The 25,338-nt window shown below is 38.9% G+C and overlaps 1 protein-coding gene across 1 annotated transcript; it reads right to left on the bottom strand.

The window, feature by feature from the left end:
* Nucleotides 1-21,364: 21,364 nt before the first annotated feature.
* Nucleotides 21,365-22,312, bottom strand: LOC119540803 (olfactory receptor 2M3-like). Its single transcript, XM_037844738.1, has one exon. It carries the CDS (start codon nt 22,310-22,312, stop codon nt 21,365-21,367), a length of 948 nt encoding a protein of 315 aa, XP_037700666.1.
* Nucleotides 22,313-25,338: the final 3,026 nt, after the last annotated feature.

Here is a 25,338-nt window from a genome sequence, read left to right as displayed (position 1 = left end):
ATATTTGTACTGTTAATCACAGTCATCATCCACAAGATTCACTGTGTTATACAGCACCGTGTTTTAACCACTAGTTTTCCTTCAAAGAATACACATGCCTCTACACTTCCCCTTTCAACCACATTCACACACAATTCAATACTGTTAATTATACTCACAATAATGAGCTATCATTACTTCTACCCATTTCCATACATTTAATTTCAAGCTAGTTAAACATTCTGCACATATTAAGCGACTGTTCCCATTCTCTAGCCTCATTCTATTTCCTGGCAACTTATGTTCAGGATTTTATGTTTGTGACTTTACATATTATAATTAGTTCAATTTAGTGAGATTGTACAATATTTGTCTTTTTGTGTCTGACTTATTTCACTCTATGTAGTGTCCTCAAGTTTCATCCATGTTGTCACATGCATCACAACTTCATTCCTTCTTACTGATGAAAAATAGTCCATTGTATGTATTTACCACATTTTGTTCATCAGTTAATGGACACTTGGGTTGTTTCCATCTTTTGGCAATTGTGAATAATGCTGTTATGAACATCAGTGTGCAAATGTCTGTTCACATCCCTGCTTTCATTTCTTCTGTGTATACACTGATTAGTGGGATTGCCAGATCGTAAAGCAACTCTATACTTAGCTCTCTGGGGAACCACCAAACTGTCCTTCACAATGGTTGTACCACTTTACATTCTTACCAGCAGTGAATAGCGTTCCTATTTCTCCACATGCTCTCCAGCATTTGTTTTATAGTGGCCATTCTAATAGGTGTGAAATGATATCTCATGTTGGTTTTGATTTGCATTTCCCAGTAGCTAGTGAAGCAGAACATCTTTTCATGTGCTTTTTGGTCATCTGTATTTCTTCTTTGGAAAATGTCTATTCATATCTTTTGCCCATCTTTTTCTATTTGAATGAAAGATATTTTTATTTTCCCCAAGGGTTTTTGAGTGCAGTAGATGGAAAAGGTGTATCTAGATGAGCAAATAACATGTATAATCAGAAGTCATTTGAAACTTCTTAACACAGCTTTTTGGGTATACTTCCAGATGCCGAGAAAGCCAATATTCTCATGACTAGTGAACAAATTCTTACACAGGTCAAGTGAGTTCTGTTTCCTTGCTTTCAGAAACATTTTTAAAGAACCTAATCAAGTAGTCAGAAGATAGATGAATTTAAAATAACTTTACCAGTAGCTGACTGTCTCAGTTTGCCAGGGCTGTTGTAACAAAGGACCGCAGACTAGCTGGCTTAAACAACAGGAATTTATTGTATCATGGTCTTGGAGTCTAGAAATCCAAAATCAAAGCATCTAAGGCTTTTGCCCATTTTTTTTAATTTTGTTTTTTTTTTTATTTTTTTTGAAATAAATTCAGTTATACGAACAGTAGCAAAAACAGTACTAGCCCCATACACAGAATTCCATCATACCCTGACACCCCTCCCCCAATAGCTCAATCCACCAACTTTAACTTGCTGTCACATTGCTATTTCTTTCCCTCCCTCCCTCTCTCCCTCCCTATCATCCATCATATATTTCTGTCTTCTGAACATATGAGTTATCTGCACACATCCTTGAGCATATACTATAATTCACATATACACTTCCCATGAACAAGAACATTCTTTTATGCAATCCCATTAAGCGCAGCTAAGAAGTACAATAGATTCAACAGTGATACAAAGCTTACATTCTATATTTCCTTTTCCTTATGTCTCAACTTTGTCCCTTTGAGCCACCTGTCCTCTATCCTCCAGTCCCATCCAAGTTCATCCTTAGCATTCAATTGTCATCTAGTTACACTTTTTTTTTTTTTCAGTTGTGGAAACATATACACAACCTAAATCTTCCCATTCCACCCCCTCCCTAGCCTTTCATTAATGGGATTAATCACGTTTAGAATGTTGTAATGCTCTTTCCCACCATCCATTACTAGAAATTTCCCTTCACCTCAAACAGCAACTCTTCCCTCATTTCTTAACTCCCCATTGCCCCTTCCCCCATTTCTCTTAACCCAAACTCTACTTTTCATCTCTATGGTCATATTCTCTGATAATTTCTTTGTGTTTACTGTGGGGCTTAAAATTAACCTCTTAAATCCATATCAATCTTGTTTTTCTTTGATACCACCTTCACTTCAGTAGGACACATAAACTATGTTCGTATATTCCTTCATTACCCCACCTTTATACAGTTGTCTAAAATTACATATTTTACATTGAGTTCAAAACCACTGATTTGTCCTCAGAGTTTGTGTATTTTATATCATGTAGGAAGTAACTAGTGGAATTACAGTTCAAAAAATTATTGACTTCTATTTGTATTCCATTGTGGTTGGAGAATGTGCTTTGAGTATATTCAATTTTTTTTTTTTTAATTTCTTGAGGCTTGTTTTATGTCCTATCTTATGGTCCCTTCTGGAGAAAGATCTGTGATCACTAGAGAAAAGTGAGTGTCCTGGTGATTTGGGATGTAAGGTTCTATATATGTCTGTTAAAATTCTCTATATCTCTTTCTCCTTTCCCTGTCTCTCCACCAGCAGGGTTCCCCTCAGAATCTGAAGTAGGGCAGGTCTTTCATTGGCAAAGTCTCTCAGCATTTGTTTGTCTGTGAAAAATTTAAGCTCTCCCTCAAATTGGAAGGAGAGTTTTGCTGGATAAAGTGTTCTTGGTTGGAAATTTTTCTCTCTCGGAATTTTAAATATGTCATGCCACTGCCTTCTCACCTCCATTGTGGCCGCTGAGTAGTCACTACTTAGTCTTACGTTGTTTCCTTTGTATGTGGTGAATTGCTTTTCTCTTGCTGCTTTCAGAACTTGCTCCTTCTCTTCAGTATTTGACAGTCTGATGAGAATATGTCTTGGAGTGGGTTTATTTGGATTTATTCTATTTGGAGTTTGCTGGGCATTTATGCTTTGTGTATTTATATTGTGTAGAAGGTTGGGGAAGTTTTCCCCAACAATTTCTTTGACTACTCTTCCTAGACCTTTAACCTTCTCTTCCCCTTCTGGGACACCAATGAGTCTTAAGTTTGAACGTTTTATTTTATCTGTCATATCCCTGAGATCCATTTCGATTTTTTTGAATTTTTTCTCCATTCTTTCTTTTGTTCTTTCATTTTCTGTTCTGTGGGCTTCTAGGACACTGAGATGTTCAGCTTCCTCTAGTCTTATATTGTGAATATCCAGAGTCTTTTTAATTTGGCCAACAGTTTCTTATATTTCCATAAGATCTTCTTTTTTTTATTTACTCTTGCAATGTCTGCTTTATGCTCTTCGAGGGTCTTCTTTATGTCACTTATATCCTGGGCCATGGTCTTCTTGATTCCTTTAAATCCTTTGCCATGTTTTCGTTCCTCGATTGTAGTTCTTTGATTAATTTTGCGAGGTATAATGTATCTTCCGATATTTTGGTTTGTGTGTTTGGAGTTGGATTCTCCATATCTTCTGGTTTTATCATATGCATTAAGATTTTCTGTTGTTTTTGGCTTCTTGGCATTTGTTTTGCCTGATAGGGTTCTTTCAAGTTGTAAAGAAGAAGGGATATCAATCTAATTTTTCAGGAACACAGTTTGGTGACATACACTTTCTCTAACCAGCAGATGGCGTCAGTGAGTCATGTATATCCCTCAAGTCAGTTCTCAACCTTGTTTCGGTGTGTGGGGAAATTATTCTTGTGGGTTCAGTTGGAGAACTCAGTTTGGGTGTGTTGCTGGAGCTGTCCGCCCTGAATGTGAGGTGTGTGTACGGGTGGCCAGGGAGGAAGGGCAGTTCTAATGTTCAAATCCCCCAGGATCCCGGAGATTCAAGGCCGCCACAAGAGTCTAAGCCTTCATTTCAGTTCAGCCCCAGCCCCTCTCTCTCGCTGATCCATAAACCACCGGACTGGGCGTAGCATCCGTGGGTTCTCCGAGTGGATCCCCCCTCCCAGCCACGCTCCTCCAGGAGCTCAGCCGAGGGAATGCTGTGCTATATCACCAGCGCATGCCATCCCACAAGGGAAGCCCCGGGCTGCTGGGCCATGCAGGGCCGCACTCCCAGCCCGAAGCAAAAATGGTCAAATGTCACGTCTCAGCCCCCTCCTCCTTGCAAAGTTCCTCCTTCCCAGCTCCGGGACAACTGGTGGGGCTCTAGGCTGTGGGCACGGCCCCAGGCAGGAGTTTATCCAGCCCTCTGGGGAGCCAGCTGTGAGCTGCAGGGTTTCTTTCTGCTTCTGGCTCTCCCGTCCGTTCCCCAAACCCAAGGGTATCTGCTGCGGGCTTTCTTCCCAGCCAGACACCAAGAGGCTGGCGCAGCCCCCACTTGCTGTGTTTTACTGTGTGGTTCCCACAATCGCTGCTGGAGCCGTGCCCCCCCCCCTTTTTTTTTTTTTTAAAGAGCCAGCTGGTCTCCATACACTGAACCCTGGCTTCCCCAGCCCGCTGCTCGGCTGCGGGTCTTCCAGCCAGCTTACTCACTCGTTTCAGAATGCCGACTCCCGGTTTCACCAAGTATATGGCCCCTCTGGAGCTAGGAGCCCTCGTCCAGCTGGCGCATTGCTGTAACCGGTATTCTAGGTCACTTTCTGGTTTTTAGCTAGTGTTTTTCATGGAGGCGTTTTTTTCGCCCTGTCTCAGCTAGCCGCCATCTTAGTTTCCTCTTGCCCATTTTTAAATTGGGTAGTTTGTCTTTTTATTATTGAGTTGTAGGATTTCTTTATATATTCTGGATATCAAATCCTTATCAGATATGTGGTTTCCAAATATTTTCTCCCATTAAGTCAGCTGCCTTTTCACCCTTTTTGACAAAGTTCTTTGAAGCACAGAAGTATTCAATTTTGAGGAGGTCCCATTTATCTATTTTTTTTTTCTTTTGTTGCTTGTGCGTTGGGCATAAGGTCTAAGAAACTACTGTCTATCACTAGATCTTAATGATGCTTCCCTACATTTTCTTCTAGGAGTTTTATTGTTCGTGCACTTATATTTAGGCCTTTGATCCATTTTGTGTTCATTTTTTTATAGGGCATAAGATAGAGAGTGTTTCAGTTTCCAAGCTGCCTGATGAATGCAATATACCAGAAATGGACTGATTTTTAACAATGGGGATTTATTAGCTTGCACATTACAATTTTAATGCTGTGAAGATGTACCAGTTAACATATCTCAAGGATGATACCTTCTCTGAAGACTAGTTACCAGTGAGCTTGGGCTCCTCTGTCAGATAGCAAGGCTCATGTAGATGTGAGCTGCTCCTTCTCTCCCTGGTTTCTTTGTTGCTTCAGCTTCTGGCTTCTCCATTTGTGGCTTTTCCTCTAAACTTCTTTGAGGAGTGTTCTGTGAGCTTCTCTTAATTTTATCTCTTAGCTTCTGTATGTGTTTTAGTCTCTTATAAAGGACTGTAGTATGAGGAGTAAGACCCACCTTGAATGAAGTGTGTCACATCTGAATTGAAATAACCTAATCAAAAGGTCTTACCTACAATAGGTCTAAACCCCCAGGAATGGATTAAAAGAACATGACCTTTTCTAGGGTACATAATAACTTCAAACTACTACAGGCAGCCTCTTTCATTCTTTTTCCTATGGATATCCAGTTATCCCAGCACCATTTATTAATTTTTTTAAATGTTCCTAGCAGCTTTATTCATTGTATTTAAAAACTATAAACATACCAAATGTCCATCAACAGAGAAATGAATAAATGAGCTTGAGTATATTTACACAATGGCATACTACTCAACAACAGAAAGGAATCACACAGTAGCATGGATGACTATCAAAATATTATGCTGAGTGAAGGAAGTGAGAACAAACAATCAAATGTACAGTTTGATTCCAGTTTTAGGTAGTTCAAGAATAGGCATAATTAAGTTATGGTGATAGCAATGGTGAAAGCAGTAAGAACAGGGTTGCCTTTGGGGTGGGGGGTGGCAGATTGTCTGGAATAGACATGAGGGTGATTATGAAGTATTTAATGTTGATTTGGGTAATGGTTACATGGGTGTGTACATTTGTTAAGATTCATAAAATATTTGTTTCAAGTGTACAGTTAACATGTGTTCACTTTTTTCCTTAATATGTTTATTTCATCTACCAGACACACTGTAACAACTTAGTCCAAGATCTATTCACTTTTTTAATAAGATTTATTCACATACCATGCAATCATCAAAGTAGATAATCCATTGATCATATTACCATCATGTATTTGTTCATTCATCACCCTGATCTATATTTTTAACCTTTTCCTTGTACCAGAAAAAGTGAAAGCAAGAATAAAAAAAAAACAAGTAAAAACAGAACACCCAAACTGCTCTCCCCCATTCTTCCTTTAGCTTTTTTTTTCCTGTTTTTCTATTCATCAATCCATATGCTGGACAAAGAGGAGTGTGATCCACATGGATTTCCCAATCACATTGTCACCACTCAAAAGCTACATTGTTATTCAATTGTCTTCAAGATTCAAGGGTTCTGGGTTATAGTTTGATAGTTTCAGTTATTTACTGCTAGCTATTCCAATTCATTAAAACCTAAAAAGGTTTACCTATATTGTGCGTAAGAGTGCCCACCAGAGTGAACTCTCGGCTCCTTTTGGAATCTCTCTGCCACTGAAACTTATTTCATTTCATTTCACATCCCCTTTTGGTCAAGATGTTCTCCGTCCCACAATGCCGGGTCTACATTCCTCCCCGGGAGTCATATTCCACGTTGCCAGGGAGATTCACTCCCCTGGGTGTCTGATCCCACGTAGGGGGGAGGGCAGTGTGATTTCACCTTTCAAGTTGGCTTAGCTAGAGAGAGAGGGCCACATCTGAGCAACAAGGAGGGATTCGGGAGGAGGCTCTTAGGCACAATTATAGGGAGGTGTAGCCTTTCCTTTGCAGCAAACGTCTTCCCAAGGGTAAATCCTATGGTAGAGGGCTCAACCCATCAAACCACCAGTCCCCTATGTCTGTGGTCATGTTAGCAACGATCGAGGTGGGGTAGGCCAATACCCCTGCATCCTCCACAGGCTCCTCAGGGGGGCTCTACATATTTTTTCCTTCTTTTTTTTTTTTTTTCTTTTTTAACTTTTTTCCCTTTTTAAAATCAACTGTATGAAAAAAATTAAAAAAAAATACAATAAAAGAACTTTTCAAAGACACCATAACAAGGGAGTAAGAAAAAGACAGCTAACCTAAGATAACTGCTTAACTTCCAACATGTTCCTACTTTACCCCAAGAAAGTTACCTAATATAGCAACATTTCTGTGAACTTGTTCCTACTATATCCATCAGAAATTAACAGACCATAGTCATTCCTGGGCATCCCCAGAACGTTAAATAGCTTATCTGTTCTTCTTGGATTATTGTTCCCCCTTCCTTAATTGCTCTCTATTGCTAGTTCCCCTACATTCTACATTATAAACCATTTGTTTTACATTTTTCAAAGTTCACATTAGTGGTAGCATATAATATTTCTCTTTTTGTGCCTGGCTTATTTCGCTCAGCATTATGTCTTCAAGGTTCATCCATGTTGTCATATGTTTCACGAGATCGTTCCTTCTTACTGCCGTGTAGTATTCCATCGTGTGTATATACCACATTTTATTTATCCACTCATCTGTTGAAGGACATTTGGGTTGTTTCCATCTCTTGGCAATTGTGAATCATGCTGCTATGAACATTGGCGTGCAGTTATCTGTTCCTGTCACTGCTTTCCGAACTTCCGGGTATATACCGAGAAGTGCAATCGCTGGATCGAATGGTAACTCTGTATCTAGTTTTCTAAGGAACTGCCAGACTGACTTCCAGAGTGGCTGAACCATTATACAGTCCCACCAACAATGAATAAGAGTTCCAATTTCTCCACATCCCCTCCAGCATTTGTAGTTTCCTGTTTGTTTAATGGCAGCCATTCTAATCGGTGTTAGATGGTATCTCATTGTGGTCTTAATTTGCATCTCTCTAACAGCTAGTGAAGCTGAACATTTTTTCATGTGTTTCTTGGCCATTTGTATTTCCTCTTCAGAGAACTGTCTTTTCATATCTTTTGCCCATTTTATAATTGGGCTGTCTGTACTATTGTCATTGAGTTGTAGGACTTCTTTATATATGCAAGATATCAGTCTTTTGGCAGATACATGGTTTGAAAAATTTTTTCCCATTGAGTTGGCTGCCTCTTTACCTTTTTGAGAAATTCCTTTGAGGTGCAGAAACTTCTAAGCTTGAGGAGTTCCCATTTATCTATTTTTTCTTTTGTTGCTTGTGCTTTGGGTGTAAAGTCTAGTAAGTGGCCGCCTAATACAAGGTCTTGAAGATGTTTTCCTACATTATCTTCTAGGAGTTTTATGGTACTTTCTTTTATATTGAGATCTTTGGTCCATTTTGAGTTAATTTTTGTGTAGGGTGTGAGGTAGGGGTCCTCTTTCATTCTTTTGGATATGGATATCCAACTCTCCCAGCTCCATTTGTTGAAAAGACCATTATGACTCAGTTCAGTGACTTTGGGGGCCTTATGAAAGATCAGTTGGCCATAGATCTGAGGGTCTATCTCTGAATTCTCAATTCGATTCCATTGATCTATATGTCTATCTTTGTGCCAGTACCATGCTGTTTTGACAACTGTGGCTTTATAATAAGCTTCAGAGTCAGGGAGTGTAAGTCCTCCCACTTCGTTTTTCTGTTTTAGAGTGTCTTTAGCAATTTGAGGCATCTTCCCTTTCCAAATAAATTTGATAACTAGCTTTTCCTAGTCTGCAAAGTTGGTTGTTGGAATTTTGATTGGGATTGCATTGAATCAGTAGATGAGTTTGGGTAGAATTGACATCTTAATGCCATGTAGCCTTCCTATCCATGAACTTGGAATACTTTTCCATCTTTTAAGGTCCCCTTCTATTTCTTTTAGTAGAGTTATGTAGTTTTCTTTGTATAGGTCTTTTACATCTTTGGTTAAGTTTATTCCTAGGTACTTGATTTTTTTAGTTGCTATTGAAAATGGTATCTTTTTCTTGAGTGTCTCTTCAGTTTGTTCATTTCTAGCATATAGAAACATTACTGACTTATGTGCATTAATCTTGTATCCTGCTACTTTGCCAAATTTGTTTATTAGCTCTAGTAGCTGTATCATCGATTTCTCAGGGTTTTCCAGATATAAGATCATATCATCTGCAAACAATGACAGTTTTACTTCTTCTTTTCCAATTTGGATGCCTTTTATTTCTTTGTCTTGCCGGATTGCCCTGGCTAGCACTTCCAGCACAATGTTGAATAACAGTGGTGAGAGCGGGCATCCTTGTCTTGCTCCTGATCTTAGAGGGAAGGCTTTCAGTCTCTCACCATTGAATACTGTGCTGGCTGTGGGTTTTTCATATATGCTCTTTATCGTATTGAGGAAGTTTCCTTCAATTCCTACCTTTTGAAGAGTTTTTATCAAAAAGGGATGTTGGATTTTGTTAAATGCTTTTTCAGCATCTATTGAGATGATCATTTGATTTTTCCCTTTTGATTTGTTAATGTGTTGTAATACATTGATTTTCTTATGTTGAACCATCCTTGCATGCCTGGAATGAACCCCACTTGGTCATGGTGTATGATTTTTTTAATGTGTCTTTGGATTCGATTTGCAAGTATTTTGTTGAGGATTTTTGTATATTCATTAGGGAGATTGGCCGGTAGTTTTCCTGTTTTGTGGCATCTTTGCCTGGTTTTGGTATTAGATTGATGTTAGCTTCATAAAATGAGTTAGGTAGTGTTCCATTTTCTTCAGTGTTTTGAAAGAGTTTGAGTAAGACTGGTGTCAGTTCTTTCTGGAAAGTTTGGTAGAATTCTCCTGTGAAGCCATCTGGCCCCGGGCATTTATGTGTGGGAAGATTTTTGATGACTGATTGGATCTCTTTGCTTGTGATGGGTTGATTGAGGTCTTCTATTTCTTCTCTGGTCAGTCTAGGTTGTTCATATGTTTCCAGGAGATTGTCCATTTCTTCTGCATTATCCAGTTTGTTGCCATACAGTTGTTCATAGTATCCTCTTATAATTTTTTTAATTTCTTCAGGATCTGCAGTTATGTCACCTTTTTCATTCATTATTTTGTTTATATGGGTCTTCTCTCTTTTTGATTTTGTCAGTCTAGCTCTAGGGGCTTGTCAATCTTGTTGATCTTCTCAAAGAACCAACTTTGGTTGATATTTATCCTCTCTATTGTTTTTTTGTTCTCTATGTCATTTATTTCTGCTTTAATCCTTGTTATTTCTTTTCTTCTACTTGGTTTAGGATTGGTTTGCTGTTCATTTTCTAGCTTCTTCAGTTGATCCATTAGTTCTTTGATTTTGGCTCTTTCTTCCTTTTTAATATATGTGTTTAGTGCTATAAATTTCCCCCTTAGCACTGCTTTTGCTGCATCCCATAGGTTTTGGTATGTTGTGTTCTCATTTTCATTCATCTCTGTATATTTAGCAATTTCTCTTGCTATTTCTTCTTTAACCCACTGATTGTTTAGGAGTGTGTTGTTTAACCTCCAGGTATTTGTGAATTTTCTAAGTCTCTGATGGTTATTGACTTCTAATTGTATTCCATTGTGGTTAGAGAATGTGCTTTGAATAATTTCAATCTTTTTAAATTTACTGAGGCTTGTTTTATGTCCCAGCATATGATCTATTCTGGAGAAAGTTCTGTGAGCACTAGAAAAGTATGTGTATCCTGGTGATTTGGGATGTAATGTTCTGTATATGTCTGTTAAATCTAATTCATTTATCAGATTGTTTAGGTTTTCAATTTCCTTATTGGTCCTCTGTCTGGTTGATCTATCTGTAGGAGAGAGTGATGTGTTGAAGTCTCCCACAATTATTGTGGAAACATCAATTGCTTCCTTTAGTTTTGCCAGTGTTTCTCTCATGTATTTCGTGGCACCTTGATTGGGTGCGTAGACATTTACAATTGTTATTTCTTCTTGTTGAATTGCCCCTTTTATTAGTATGTAGTGGCCTTCTTTGTCTCTCAAAACATCCCTGCATTTAAAGTCTATTTTATCTGAGATTAATATTGCTACACCTGCTTTCTTTTGGCTGTAGTTTGCATGGTATATTTTTTTCCATCCTTTCACTTTCAATTTCTTTGTGTCCCTGTGTCTAAGATGAGTCTCTTGTATGCAACATATTGATGGTTCATTTTTTTTGATCCATTCTGACAATCTATATCTTTTAATTGGGGAGTTTAATCCATTTACATTCAACGTTATAACTGTGAAGGCATTTCTTGAATCAGCCATCTTATCCTTTGGTTTATGTTTGTCATATATATTTTTCCCCTCTGTCTATTACTATCCTTTATTGTACCCATACCGAATCTCTTTAGTACTGAACCTTTCTCCAGGTCTCTCTGTCCTTTCTTTGTTTCTCTGTCTGTAGGGCTCCCTTTAGTATCTCCAGTAGGGCAGGTCTCTTGTTAGCAAATTCTCTCAGCATTTGTTTGTCTGTGAAAAATTTAAGCTCTCCCTCAAATTTGAAGGAGAGCTTTGCTGGATAAAGTATTCTTGGTTGGAAATTTTTCTCACTCAGAATTTTAAATATATCATGCCACTGCCTTCTTGCCTCCATGGTGGCTGCTGAGTAGTCACTACTTAGTCTTATGCTGTTTCCTTTGTATGTGGTGAATCGCTTTTCTCTTGCTGCTTTCAGAACTTGCTCCTTCTCTTCCGTGTTTGACAGTGTGATCAGAATATGTCTCGGAGTGGGTTTATTTGGAATTATTCTATTTGGAGTTCGCTGAGCATTTATGATTTGTGTATTTATGTTGTTTAGAAGATTTGGGAAGTTTTCCCCAACAATTTCTTTGAATACTCTTCCTAGACCTTTACCCTTTTCTTCCCCTTCTGGAACACCAATGAGTCTTATATTAGGATGTTTTATATTATCTATCATATCCCTGAGATCTGTTTCGATTTTTTCAATTTTTTCCCCATTCTTTCTTTTATGCTTTCATTTTCCATTCTGTCATCTTCCAGGTCACTGATTCGTTGTTCACCTTCCTCTAGTCTTGTACTATGAGTGTCCAGAATCTTTTTAATTTGGTCAACAGTTTCTTTAATTTCCATAAGATCATCTATTTTTTTATTTATTCTTGCAATGTCTTCTTTATGCTCTTCTAGGGTCTTCTTGATATCCTTTGTATCCCATACTGTGGTCTCATTGTTCATCTTTAGTTCTTTGAGTAGCTGCTCTAGGTGCTGTGTCTCTTCTGGTCTTTTGATTTGGGTGCTTGGGCTTGGGTTATCCATATCGTCTGGTTTTTTCATATGCTTTATAATTTTCTGTTGTTTTTGGCCTCGTGGCATTTGCTGAACTTGATAGGGTTCTTTTAGGATTTGTAGACCAATTGAAGTCCTTATCTCTAATTTATCAGATCTACAGCTTCGTGGAGTACACTTTCTCTAACCAGCAGGTGGCGTCCACGAGCCACCTGTTCTCCACAAGCCAGTTCTCCCCTGCTTTGCCTTTGTGGTGAGTGGGGGAGTGAGTCTTGTGGGGTCCAATTGGTGTACCAAGCTTGCGTGTGTAGTTGGTGTTGCCCGCCCTGTATATGGGGCGTGATTCTGGGCAGTCAGGGAGGGGGAGCGGCTCTAACAATCAAATCTCTCCAGTGATCCTGGAGTTTGAAAGCTGCTGCAATAGTCTAATCCTTCGGTTCAGTCCTGCCACAGTTTGTCTCTGCCACTGACCCACAAGTCCTTGGTATTGGTGTATGGCTCCTGAGACTTGCAAGTGGGTCCCTCTTCCAGGCCGTGCACCCCCTGGTCCTCCGTTGAGGGATGACTGTGCTATGTCACAGGTGAGTGCCGTCCCCTCAGGGCGGTTCTGGGCTGCTGGGCTGTATAGGGAGGCTCCCAGTCTGCTGAAATGATGGCTGAATGGGGGCTTTTTAGGCTATTTTTAAAGTGAAAACTTCTTTGGAAACATAGCTTAAGCATTGAACGTAAAGTTATTTAGATAAAGTAGCTCTCCTGTGATCTCTCTTAGAATGCTGGACTTTCCCCATAAAATTTGTCACAAAATATTGGTAATTGTCTACTTCTATGTCTGCATTCAAGCTAAAGGATGGCAATGCCCAAGGCAGACTTTTGCAGTGCTGAGTCCTCAGTGCCTGGCATGATGACTAGTAGAGAGTGTGTTTTCATTAATTATCTGCTGAATGAAGGAATGAGTAAATGATTTAAAAGACTGAAGGACTCTTGAGCTATCAGTACCTCTTAGGGAGCAATCCCATTTTTCAAGAATTATGAAAAGATGGGAATGACAGTATTTATCATCCATCTAGAAATGTATATAACCATAATCATGTTCTCCTGTTGATAGCCAATATAAGTCCAGATGCATCTATTATTTTAAAGAGGCAAAGAAGAATGATAGTAAACACCACCATTAAAGCAAACTTCATAGCAAGTGTTCTTTTAAATGCAAAAATAGCTAACTGAAGCTGGATTCACAAATAATACATAGACTTCCATGTTGAAGAACTTCATACCAGAGCAAAACAGTATTCACAAATGAAGTTATGTACCTAGGGCAAATGGGAAAGAAGATTCATTTGTTTTCTTTCTGATTCAGCTTATAATTCAAGCTTAAACTGAAGTCATGCATAGTATATCTTTAATTCATAGAACATAGCAGAGCCATACCTGTCAAAAGAATCTGTGGTATTTGTAGAGATAAATAGTTGACTGCAGTGCCACAAAATGGGTGACACTGAGCCCATAGAGATCAAGTCTTCCTCTAGAATTCTTTGAAATGGCTGTGTATTTGAGGGGAGAACATTCACGGGCTTATTTTTCTTAAGTCTGGGAAGCAGCCAAGAAATCAAATGGCATCTGCTAAGTTCTCATACTGAATCTCTGTTTTGAAGAAATGAGAATTGGCTGGCTCATAGTACATTGCTGCAGTCAGTGTGCAGAACATAGTGTGGAGAAGTTCAAACCCTTGATTCTGCTTCACTTTCTCCAAGTCATTCTTGGGTGAGAACTCAAAGATCTTTCCATAGCAACAAATCCTCCAACTTTTCTAAAAACTGTTCTTGAGCGATGGCTTTTTTGAAGGACTGACAGGAGGGCCCTTAAAATGTCAGTCTTCAACAGAAATTCTGTAGGTGGGCTGAATGCATTAATCCTAGGAGAGTACCCATTACATCATCTCCGTTTGGAGAGGTCACCAACTGCTGGATAATCATCAAGGCATGCTGCCAGAATTGAGGGTACTTCACTATGTTATGTGCACATCTTGTACCTCCAAATTCTCAGAAAATCCCTGCGTTTCTATTTGATCCTTGAAGAAGCACTGTCAAGGTCTCCATAATCAACAAAGCCAGGTGCTTTTGGTCTTCAACTGAGCTATTATTTCTTGAGTCCCCTTGTTCATTTAGTGCCTGAGTTGGATTCTTCAAGAGGGCAGAATATTTATGCAAAAGGTTTGTGATGACCTCCAGAAGGCCCACCTCCCTGAACACATCTGTAAATGTGTAGTCATGCCATGTAAACTTAAGAAGTGTTTTCATTGCAGTAATACTACAGTGGTAAGAAGACATAGATTTTAAGAGAATGCTAACACTAAAAGTTCTTTACAAGGGATAAACTGAAAACAATGAACTTGACCATCTCAGAATATTTGTTTTGTACTTGCTGGAAGTTTAGAAATCTTCCCTGCGAACTGTGACAGTTTGTGCTGTGACTCTAGAATGAATTAATTGGCATTGCCAACCCTGTAAATATTTGTGATGGCATCAAGGATGATTTTGGCAGGGAAGTTCTTCAGTTTTTGCTTTTAGAAATGCATTCTGAAGAACTGCAGATGCCTGAATGTTTCTCACACTGTGACTTTTGCCTGCAGGTTCGGGTACCACAAATCCAGGCAACAGAAAGGGTGGCCCTGTGGTAATACCAGCTGCTTTTAATTCACTGACACCATATGTTGTTAGGGAAATTCTCAGGTTAACCAGATCTTTCAAGGCATCCTTGAATTTGGCCTCTTTTGCTTGTTCAATCTAAGCAAGAGATCACAAAGGGAACTATATCCTTGCCATATCTAAAAATCATCCAAAAGTGTTTGAGAAACATCACTGGAATCTATGAGGAAACAGGAAAGCCTAACAAACATTTCAGTAGTTTATAGGGGAGACAAGTCATCTGATTGCTGCATATTCTGAACAAATGTAGATAAACATTCTTTTTCATAAATATACTTCATTATATTGTTCCTCAGGCCATGATGGGATATGGTAATAAGTCCTTCTCTGGTGCTCTTCCCCCAAGGTAGGTTATAGGGAGGGCACCAAGACATTATTGCACTGAATAAAAGCTGGAGATCATCTTTCTGGGCCAGTTAGTCTGCTGGAGAAACAAAACTGCAGAGTTTCATTAAGATATGTACAAAAAATTTCTGGAGTAGCCCTCGACATTCTGCTAGAGGTAGCACATCCAAATGCCTCAGGTACATGTGGCAGGTCAAAAAAGAGATAAAAGCATTCAATCAGGTTGGAAGGCACTGACATCATTGTCATGCAGTCCATGGTTTTCTGACCAGAGGATGCTAACAAATTGTTGTCAGTAGCATCCAACCTCTATTAACTTCTTCACTTTAATTGATTTTTAGGTATTGGACTAAGGCCCAACTTGCAGCTTCTGTGGATTTGTTTGATATTTTCCTTCCAATTTCTATCACCATCAGTCATGAGACTTGTGTTGAGAACTGCAGAAGATAAAAAATTTTTCTTTCATTATATTTGGTAGAGCATTTCCTCAAACCCTGTTAAATATGGGCAGCATCATGTACAGTTTCTCTTGTTCCTTCTGAGTCATGTGCTGGGGACGGTGGCACAGCTCAGTGAAGAGATGGCAAAGATACATCAGTCCTAAAGCATTGTGTTGTGGGCTGCTCTCCTCCTGCCTCGGCCACCCTATGATCCTCTTCACCATGTTCATCTTGGCCGCTTGGTGATAAACACTTCTGATTCCTTAGAGCATTCCTTGGATAACAGGTTCTGAATGTGGGAGCACAGAAAGGCCCATTCCCTTGATGGTTTTTTACTCAAGACTTGAGATCTTGTCTCCAGCTTTTGTGAAGGAAAGCCGATGGCATCTGGAGTTCCTCTGTCACATGAGAAGGCACATGGCGATGTCTGCCGGTCCTTCTTGTCCTGGATTCTTGTTTCAAATTACTTTCTGCAAAATGACTCTGGGCTTCTGGCTCTCTCAGCTTCTCTTGGCTCTTTGCATCCCGTAAGTTTTGATATGTTGTGTACTGGTTTTCTTTCATCTCAAGATAGGTACTGATTTCTCTTGCAGTTTCTCCTTTTACACACTGATTGTTTAAGAGCATGTTGTTTAACCTCCATATGTTTGTGAGTGTTCCAGTTCTCTGGCTGTTATTGATTTCTGGCTTCATTCCATTATGATTGGAGAAAGTGCTGTGCATAATTTCAATGTTTTTAAATGTATTAAGACCTGTTTTGTAGGCCATCATTTGGTCTATCCTGGAAAATGTTCCATAAGCACTTGAGAAAAAATGTATATCCTGCTGTTTAGGGGTACAATGTTTTATATATGGCTGTTAGATATAGTTCATTTATCATATTATTTAGGTTTCCTGTTTCCTTATTGATCCTCTATTTAGATGTTCTATCTATTGAAGAATGGTGTGTCGAACTCACAGTTACTGTAGGGCCATTTGTTACTCTCTTCTTTTGCCAGTGTTTGCTTCATGTACTTTGGGGCACCTTCGTTAGGTGCACAGATATTTATGATTGTTATTTCTTCTTGGTGAATGCCCCTTTTATTACTATTTAATGTTCTCCTTTCTCTCCTATAAGATTTTTGCATTTAAAGTCATTTTTTTCTGATGTTAGTATAGGTACCCCAGCTTTTTTTTGTTGTTTGTTTGTTACTGCTTGCATGGAATATCATTTTGCTCCTTTCACTTTCAACCTATTTGTTTCAGTGGGACTAAAATGAGTCTCTTGTAAACGGCATATAGATGGATCATTTTTTGTTTATCTATTCTGCCATTCTGTGTCTTTTGATTGGGGCATTTAATCCATTAACATTCAATGTTATTACTATAAAAGCAGTACTTACTTCAACCGTTTCATTCTTTGGTGCTTATTTTTTTCTCTTTTTATCCTTTTAGTTACCTCCAAGCTTCTCTTGCTTGTCTTTTCTTTTCAGCCAGCAGAACTGCCTTTACTGTTTCTTGTAGGGCAGGTGCCTTGTTAATGATCTCTCTCAGCTGCTGCTACTGCTGTTGCTGCTGCTGCTTGTTCTTCTTCTTCTTCATCATCATCTTCTTCTTCTTCTTCTACTCCTCCTCCTCCTCCTACAACTACTACTACTACTACTCCTTCTCCTCCTCCTCCTCCTCCTCCTCATATATAAAACTCTCCATCATTTTTTTAATCATCATTTTATTGAGATATATTCACATACCACGCAGTCATACAAAACAAATCGTACTTTCGATTGTTTACAGTACCATTACATAGTTGTACATTCATCACCTAAATCAATCCCTGACACCTTCATTAGCACACACACAAAAATAACAAGAATAATAATTAGAGTGAAAAAGAGCAATTGAAGTAAAAAAGAACACTGGGTACCTTTGTCTGTTTGTTTCCTTCCCCTATTTTTCTACTCATCCATCCATAAACTAGACAAAGTGGAGTGTGGTCCTTATGGCTTTCCCAATCCCATTGTCACCCCTCATAAGCTACATTTTTATACAACTGTCTTCGAGATTCATGGGTTCTGGGTTGTAGTTTGATAGTTTCAGGTATCCACCACCAGCTACCCCAATTCTTTAGAACCTAAAAAGGGTTGTCTAAAGTGTGCGTAAGAGTGCCCACCAGAGTGACCTCTCGGCTCGTTTTGGAATCTCTCTGCCACTGAAGCTTATTTCATTTCCTTTCACATCCCCCTTTTGGTCAAGAAGATGTTCTCCGTCCCATGATGTGGGGTCTACATTCCTCCCCGGGAGTCATATTCCACGTTGCCAGGGAGATTCACTCCCCTGGGTGTCACCATCATTTTTGAAGGACAGCTTTGCTGGATAAAGTATTCTTGTCTTGCAATTTTTCTCTTTCAGCATCCCAAATATACTTTACCTCTCCCTTCCCTCCTCCATGGTTTCTGATGAGAAATCAACAGAAGTCTTATTTGACTTCCCTTGTATGTGGTGAATCACTTTTCTCTTGCTGCTTTAAGAATTCTCTCCTTCTCTATCACATTTGAAAGTTTGATTAGTATGTGTCTTAGAGTGGGTCTATTTGGATTTATTCTGTTTGGAGTAAATTGGGCTTCTTGGATATGTGTATTTACATCTTTTATAAGAATTCAGAATTTTCAGCCATTATTTCCTCAAATATTCTTCCTTATTCTTTTGCTTGCATTTCTCCTTCTGGGGGCCATGATGCATCTGTTTGTATGCTTCATTTTGTCAATAATTTTCCTGAGACTGTGTTAAAATTCTTCCATTTTTTTCCTCCATCCATTCTTTTGTCTGTTTGAATTTGGATTCTTTGTCTTCTAGCTCACAGATCCTTTTTTTGCCTCTTCAAATCTGCTATTGTCTCTCTCTAGTGTACTTTTAATTTTATCTACAATGTCTTTCATTTCCATAAGATCTGTTATTTTTCATGTATTCTTTCAAATTCTTCTTTATCCTCACCCAGTGTGTTCTTAATATCCTTTATCTCTTTAGCCATCTTGTTCAATTTCTTTAGCAGACTTGTTAGACTATCTTTGATTAGTTCCAAATTCTCTGTCTCCACCAAATTTTTCATCTCTCTCTTTAACTGGGTTATAGCTTCCTGTGTTTTAGTATGCCTTGTGATTTTTTGCTATTATCTGCTCATCTGATTGTCTTGACAGGTATATTCTGAAGGTCAGTTTCTCTCTCCTGTCTAGGAGTTTGTTGTTGATTGGGTTTATATTAAGGCTATTCTTTGGCAATTTTTTTTTATCAGTATTTTTCAATCTATACAGGGCCAGGTACCCATGCAGGGGGTAGAACAGATTCAGTGGGCCCTAGGAGAGGGTACAGAATGATTCCAAAAGGCCCTTTTTCTCATTCTCATCACCAGATAGCACTGTTTTGCTACTTATTCCCCTCAGTCCTATGTAGGCAGGCTGTTATGGCTTTTTTTTTTTTTTTTTTTTTTTTTGCCCAATCCTCCTCTGAGGCAGTCAGAAGAGTGGCACCCAGTGGCTTCTGACAAGGAGGGGATGAAACTGCAGGATCTTGTGTTCTCATTTTACTAGCAAATGTCTGATTCAGTGTTGGGCTGTGTACCCTTCTGTATGTGGGGCAGAAGAGTCCTGTGGCCATCCCAGTCCAGAATCACCCTTCAGGCAAGGATTGGATGGTTAGCTGCTGTTTCCATTGAGGGCAGAAGATGGATGCCAGGAGGTTTGGATGGAATTACTTACAGTGTCTGACCATGGTTTCTCAGTCTCTTCATCCTGTATTTCCCTGGGCATTGTACTAACCTCCGCTGGTTCCTAGATGTCCAAATTGTTGACTCAGACAGTTTCTGCTTGGCTACTCACTTCTTTTGGGAGAGGAGTTGATTCTGCTGCTTCTTCCCTTATCCTCCATTTTGGAACATGTAGTAATTAATTCTTGACAATATTTTTCTCTGAGGAAAATCTTCATGAATATGATATATATTGCAATTTAAACTACAATTTTTTTTCTAGAAGAGTAAATGTCAGAGAGCAGTATCAAGAAAAGAAAAAAAGAAAAACAGGAGAGAGAGAAACTTAATTTTAAAGATTTGATTTGACCAATGTGAACTTACAAAGTGAATTAGGAAAATTCTCTTGTCAAGAAGTAGATTTTGGCAGTGGTTTTCATATCTTGGGGAAAACTTCTACCCTTCCTTAGAAATTAAACAAACAGCTGTGAAGTATTTGAATTTTAAAATTTAGAAAGATGTAATACTTTACACTTGGTTACCATGGTTTCTGTGGCCCAATCTTCTCAGTGGTGTTCATCATGTACATCTAAAACCTTTATATTCCCCCTTTCCATTTACTTCCAGGATCCTGTATGTCAAGATGCCCAAAGAAGTATTGAGTATAGGCTATGCCACAATACTCATTCCTCTACTCTCTTGTGAATAGGGCAAACATGTTGTTTTCAAGTGATACTTTAATTAAATTTATACCTACTCTGTGTCTTATCTTAGAGATATCCTTTTATAGAAATTCCAAATGCCAGGACCAAACAAGAAAGCTGTAAGCAAATTCTGTAAACTTAATTCTGGTCCTCCTAATGTGAATCCAAATTACCAGGTAGAATTGGGCAATTTCATAGAAATTCTATCTTCTAGGGATGCAAAAATGTTTCACTTTGCATGCTTCTACTGACACCAAGGTGAAACCTTCTTACTGAGTTTGAGTGTATTCCATTAAGACTGTGCAGTTGTCTGTAACTGGGAGATAGGAATTTGCATCAGGGCCATCAGACATCAGTGAACCTTCTCAGTCAGCCCCCACCTAGTGTTCTTAGGAAAACGGGACAATGTAGACGCTTGTGACATATTGAAATTATTAAACCTTTATTACATCAGCTTCCTAATTCATGGAAAATTTTCAATATTCATTTGACCCAGGATTATTTTGATATAAAGAATAAGAATATTCCCATCCTGCATCATTTCATGGAAATTATAATTATCATGACTTTTAGGTGGGAAGCAAAGTACTGGAGTTTTTTTTTTAAATACTATTTGTGATTTACTTGATACCAAAGAAAAATAAATATGAACTCTGGCATGATGCTACATTAACCACCATAACCTTGGAATATAATTGATGCCACCATAAGAGTATGTGCAAATATGCAAATGCTCAGTGCATCAAGGAAGTTTAAGCCCTTAGCAAATAATAAAAAGAATATCCGTTGCCAGTCTGTATAGCATTTGTTTATAGGACAAACTTTTGATTGATGAGAAAATGTTTCCCTGGTGTGACTTTATTTTGAAAGAAGTAATATTTAAAAAATAGGCAATTGTAGTATTTAGCTCAGTGCATAAGACATAGTATAAGCAGTTCAGTAAGACTGAATTTTCATACTAAGTAAAAGCATTTTATGAAATTTTATTTATTTTGTTATATAAACTAGAGTTTATCTGATTAATTTTTCCCTTTTCAAGAACATTACCTTATTTACATTCAAAACCAAAATGAATATATGGTAAACATTAAATACATTAATTAACTGGGTGTGTACATAGTCTATCAACTCTGAAGCCTGTAAATATCTTAGTGAACATGTCTATACATTTGTTGCTAAATCATGTTTTAAAGTAAAGATGTACCAGAGAGGAGTTAGGAAAAAAACAACAACAACAACATTTGAGCCTCATCCAATTGATTCTCCAGATTTGCCCTTCCTTATTACTTTCCTGAAAGCCCTGGTCACATCTTTGTTGCGAAGGCTGTAGATAAAGGGATTGAGCATGGGGGTGAGGATGGTGTAGAAGGCTGACACCATCTTGTCCTGGGTTGGGGAGCGATTAGAAGTGGGCCGCATATATATGAACATCGCTGCTCCATAATACATCCCGACAACAATGAGGTGTGAAGTACAGGTGGTGAAAGCCTTCTGCCGGCCCTCCCCTGAACTCATGCGAATGACAGTCACAATTACATGAGTGTAGGAGATAACGATGAGTGATAAAGGCAAGAAAAGCATCAATAGACAGCAGATAAAAACAAATGTTTCAAATTTAGACGTATCAGTGCATGAGAGACTTAGGAGTGCAGGCACATCACAGAAGAACTGGGCTATCTCTAGGGAGCCACAATACGAGAAGGACAAAGTAGCTGCTACGTCCACGATCCCATCAAAGGAACCAAGGATCCAGGAAGAGGCAGTCATGAGTCCACAAATTTTCTGGCTCATGAGATGGGGGTATCGAAGAGGGTAGCAAATGGCAACATAGCGGTCATAGGCCATGACGGACAAGAGGAAGCATTCGGCACCCAAGAGAGATACATAGAAGAATATCTGGGCTTCACAGCCTGCTACAGAAATGGACTTCCTGCCAGATAAGTAGCCATAGGCCATTTTGGGGACAGTGGTGCAGATGAGCATAAGGTCCATGAGGGAGAGTTGGCTGAGGAGGAAATACATGGGGGTGTGGAGCTGAGTGTCCAGGTAGATGAGGAGAACCATGAGGGTGTTTCCCAAGAGGGCCACTGTGAAGATGCCCAGCACCAGGGAGAAGAGGAAGATGTGAGTGGGTGTGTGACTGAAGATTCCCAGCAGGGTGAAGTCTGCACTAAATGTCTCATTCTCCCCTTCCATGATGCTTGATGAGTATTTTATCTACAGCCACAAGAAGTTATAAAAGTTAGACATTTGGTTAGTGATTTATCCTCTGTCATCCCTGTGCATGATAGTCTGGTAGAACAACATACAAGGTGTGGCTAGAACTGTGTAAAAAAATGTGAAGAATCTTTACAATCAGGTAACCTCAGTGATTCTCAGCACCACCACTACTAACTTGCATTTCTTTTGCCTTTATTTCCATGTGCTTCATTTTACTTCCTTCAAAACAGGGATAACTTCTTAATTGAATTTTTGTAGATATTGAAGGAGATGTCAAATAGAAATCATAGTACCTCGGACAGAGCATGTGATACCTCAATGAACATATACCAAGAATTAGATACAAATATCTAAATAAATATTATGTATCAGTATTAATGTATTTTATAGTAGAGGAGCCATGCATTTTAAATGTATTGCCTATGCTGTAAAGTAAAATAACTTCAATAATAATTTGGTTTCAGAGCAATATTAACATACACATTTATACAGTTTCATTTGTTAACCAAATTTAGAGACTAAGTAGGACTGAGTTATGCAGTAGTACAGGATATGAACCACAAGTCCAGAATATTAAGTGAGGACAAGCAATTATTATATCAGTAATAGGTGATTTAATTGTGGGCGAGAAAGTAAAAAATCAAAATGATTACTTATGTTTCAGTTTGCCAATAGCAGTATCATGAGATTTTTTTTTTCCACACACCGTTCATGCCAAGATCAAGTTTGTGCAGAGCACAGGCTAGTGCTACTAGAAACCGAAAAACATGCCAGGCACAGAAACAGACAAATATTTATCGTGACTTATGAACAGGAGAGGTTCTCTGGTGGAGCCAGTCTGGAGGTTTGTGTTCCACAAGGGGCTGGGGTGGGTGGGTGCAAGGAATAATACATGATTTTAGAAGAGAGACATTCCTTATAGTATGAGGCCATTGGGTCTTTAGTATTGTCATTAAAGGGGTTTAAAATCTGATGTTCTACTAAGATTAGTGTTTAAGATACAATCAATGTCCTTTTTTACATCCGTGGTTACATTCTTCCCCTTCTGGGGAGATTGTTTACTTTCTTGATCTTTGTCCTTGGCTAAAGCAGGTTTGTTATGGGACATTTAGGCAGGGTCCTGGGCCCTGGGCCACCATACACACTCAAAAATGAAGAAACTTTGAGAAGGTGTGGGAAGGTATGCAAATTCTATACTCTGTGCTTCTGCTGAATTCACCTAAATCAGGATATACCACATAGCTTGGTATATCTCTATCATTGAGAGAGCTAGGCAATGCTACTTTTTACTGCTCAGGGAAAAGTGAATTTGTTTTTAGCAAGGATTAGGCAAAAGCAAACTGAACAGATACAGCTTTTTACATTGTTGAAACACCAATGAAGAGGAACCCATCTGTTCTGGTTCGCTAATGCTGCCCTTTTGCCAAATACCAGAAATGGATTGGCTTTTATAAAAGGGGGGTTATTTGGTTACACAGTTACAGTCTCCTTAAGAGGAGGATGGCCAATAGTGTCTGGAAAACCTCTGTTAGCTGGGACGGCACGTGGCTGGCATCTGCTCCAAAGTTCTGGTTTCAAAATGGCTTTCTCCCAGGACGTGCCTGTCTAGGCTGCAGCTTCTCTTCAAAATGTCACTCTCAGTTGCTCTTGGGGCGTTTGTCCTCTCTTAGCTTCTCTGGAGCAAAAGTCTGCTTTCAAAGGCCATCTCTGATATGTCTCTGTAAGTCACAGCTTCTCAGCTCCTGTGCATTCTTCCAAGTGTCCCTTTTGGCTGTAGCAAGCTCACTCCTTCTGTCTGAGCTTATATAGTGCTCTAGTAAACTAATCAAGGCCCAAGCTGAATGGGCAGGGCCATACCTCCATGGAAATTATCTAATCAGAGTTATTACCTACAGTTGGGTGGGATGCATCTCCATGGAAGCATTCAAAGAATTACAGTCTAATCAACACTAATACGACTGTCCACATAAGATTGCATCAAAGATAATGGCATTTTGGGGGGCATAATACATTCAAACTGGCACACCATCTACCTGCATGGCATGATTTGTTTTGCCATTAAAGGAAGGGTGTTCTCTCAACCTACCACAACTGATTCAGTGGAGCTGTAGTAAATCTTGGACATGTTTCAAATGTGACTTGAAAATACTGTTAGACTTTCACCTTTCCAGGTCTATAGGTCTCTGGCATATATAGTTTTGCCCCTTTCAGAGAAATTTTTCAGGGAAAGAGGTAGGACATTTTTAAACCTCTCTATTCTCAGGATCCTGATTTTTCATCTCTATCCATGGCAGGATTAACCCTGAAGCCAATGAAGCTTAATCTTCATTGTTTCTCACCTAAACAGGTCCATTACAAAGACCTAGCAGTTCAGTATTCATATTATATTTCTCTCTTTCTTAAAGAGGGCCCTAAAATTTGAATAAACTTAAATCCCAAAAATCAGGTCTGCTGCTGTTTGCCGCAACCCTCCCTGGGGAGGAAGCCCATACAATCCTTTCCCCCAGAAGCTCTCTTCTTATCATGTCTAGCAGTTGGGTTGCACAGGTGAGCCTCCATTATGCTAAGAATCATTTGCAAAGAGCATCTTCCCATTTTTCTCCTATTTTAATTATTTTTCCTTTGGAGATTGCAGGTCTACTCTAGATTGCTCTCCCCTCAGTAATGATTGGTGAAATGAATGGTTTGGCCATGTGGTTTGCAAGAGGAGACTGACAAAACCTACGATGTTCTTTGGTTCTAGTGTATATAATCAGAGTTAAGTTAGAAAATGGCTAAAATCAACATTTAGCCTTTTGTATTTTCTGGAATTGTACACTGGGTTTTAGGGCCAGAGCCCCTCTAGTAATTGTACATTTATTTCCTGCCTAAGAACACCTCAATTTTACTAGGGTATTTTAGGCTTAACAAAATTCAATGAAATTAACTATGCAAATAATTGCAATAAAATATTCAAAGTAAAACCACTTAACAAAATTAATTCATTTGGCATTTATTCAGCC

This window comes from Choloepus didactylus, chromosome 7 (assembly GCF_015220235.1).
Source record: "Choloepus didactylus isolate mChoDid1 chromosome 7, mChoDid1.pri, whole genome shotgun sequence".
Taxonomy (NCBI): Eukaryota; Metazoa; Chordata; class Mammalia; order Pilosa; family Megalonychidae; genus Choloepus; species Choloepus didactylus.
This window is presented reverse-complemented; position numbering and strand designations above follow the sequence as displayed.

Bases quoted from the DNA above. Each gene is read 5' to 3' on its own strand.
- LOC119540803 (XM_037844738.1), bottom strand. From the start codon at position 22,312: ATGGAAGGGGAGAATGAGACATTTAGTGCAGACTTCACCCTGCTGGGA.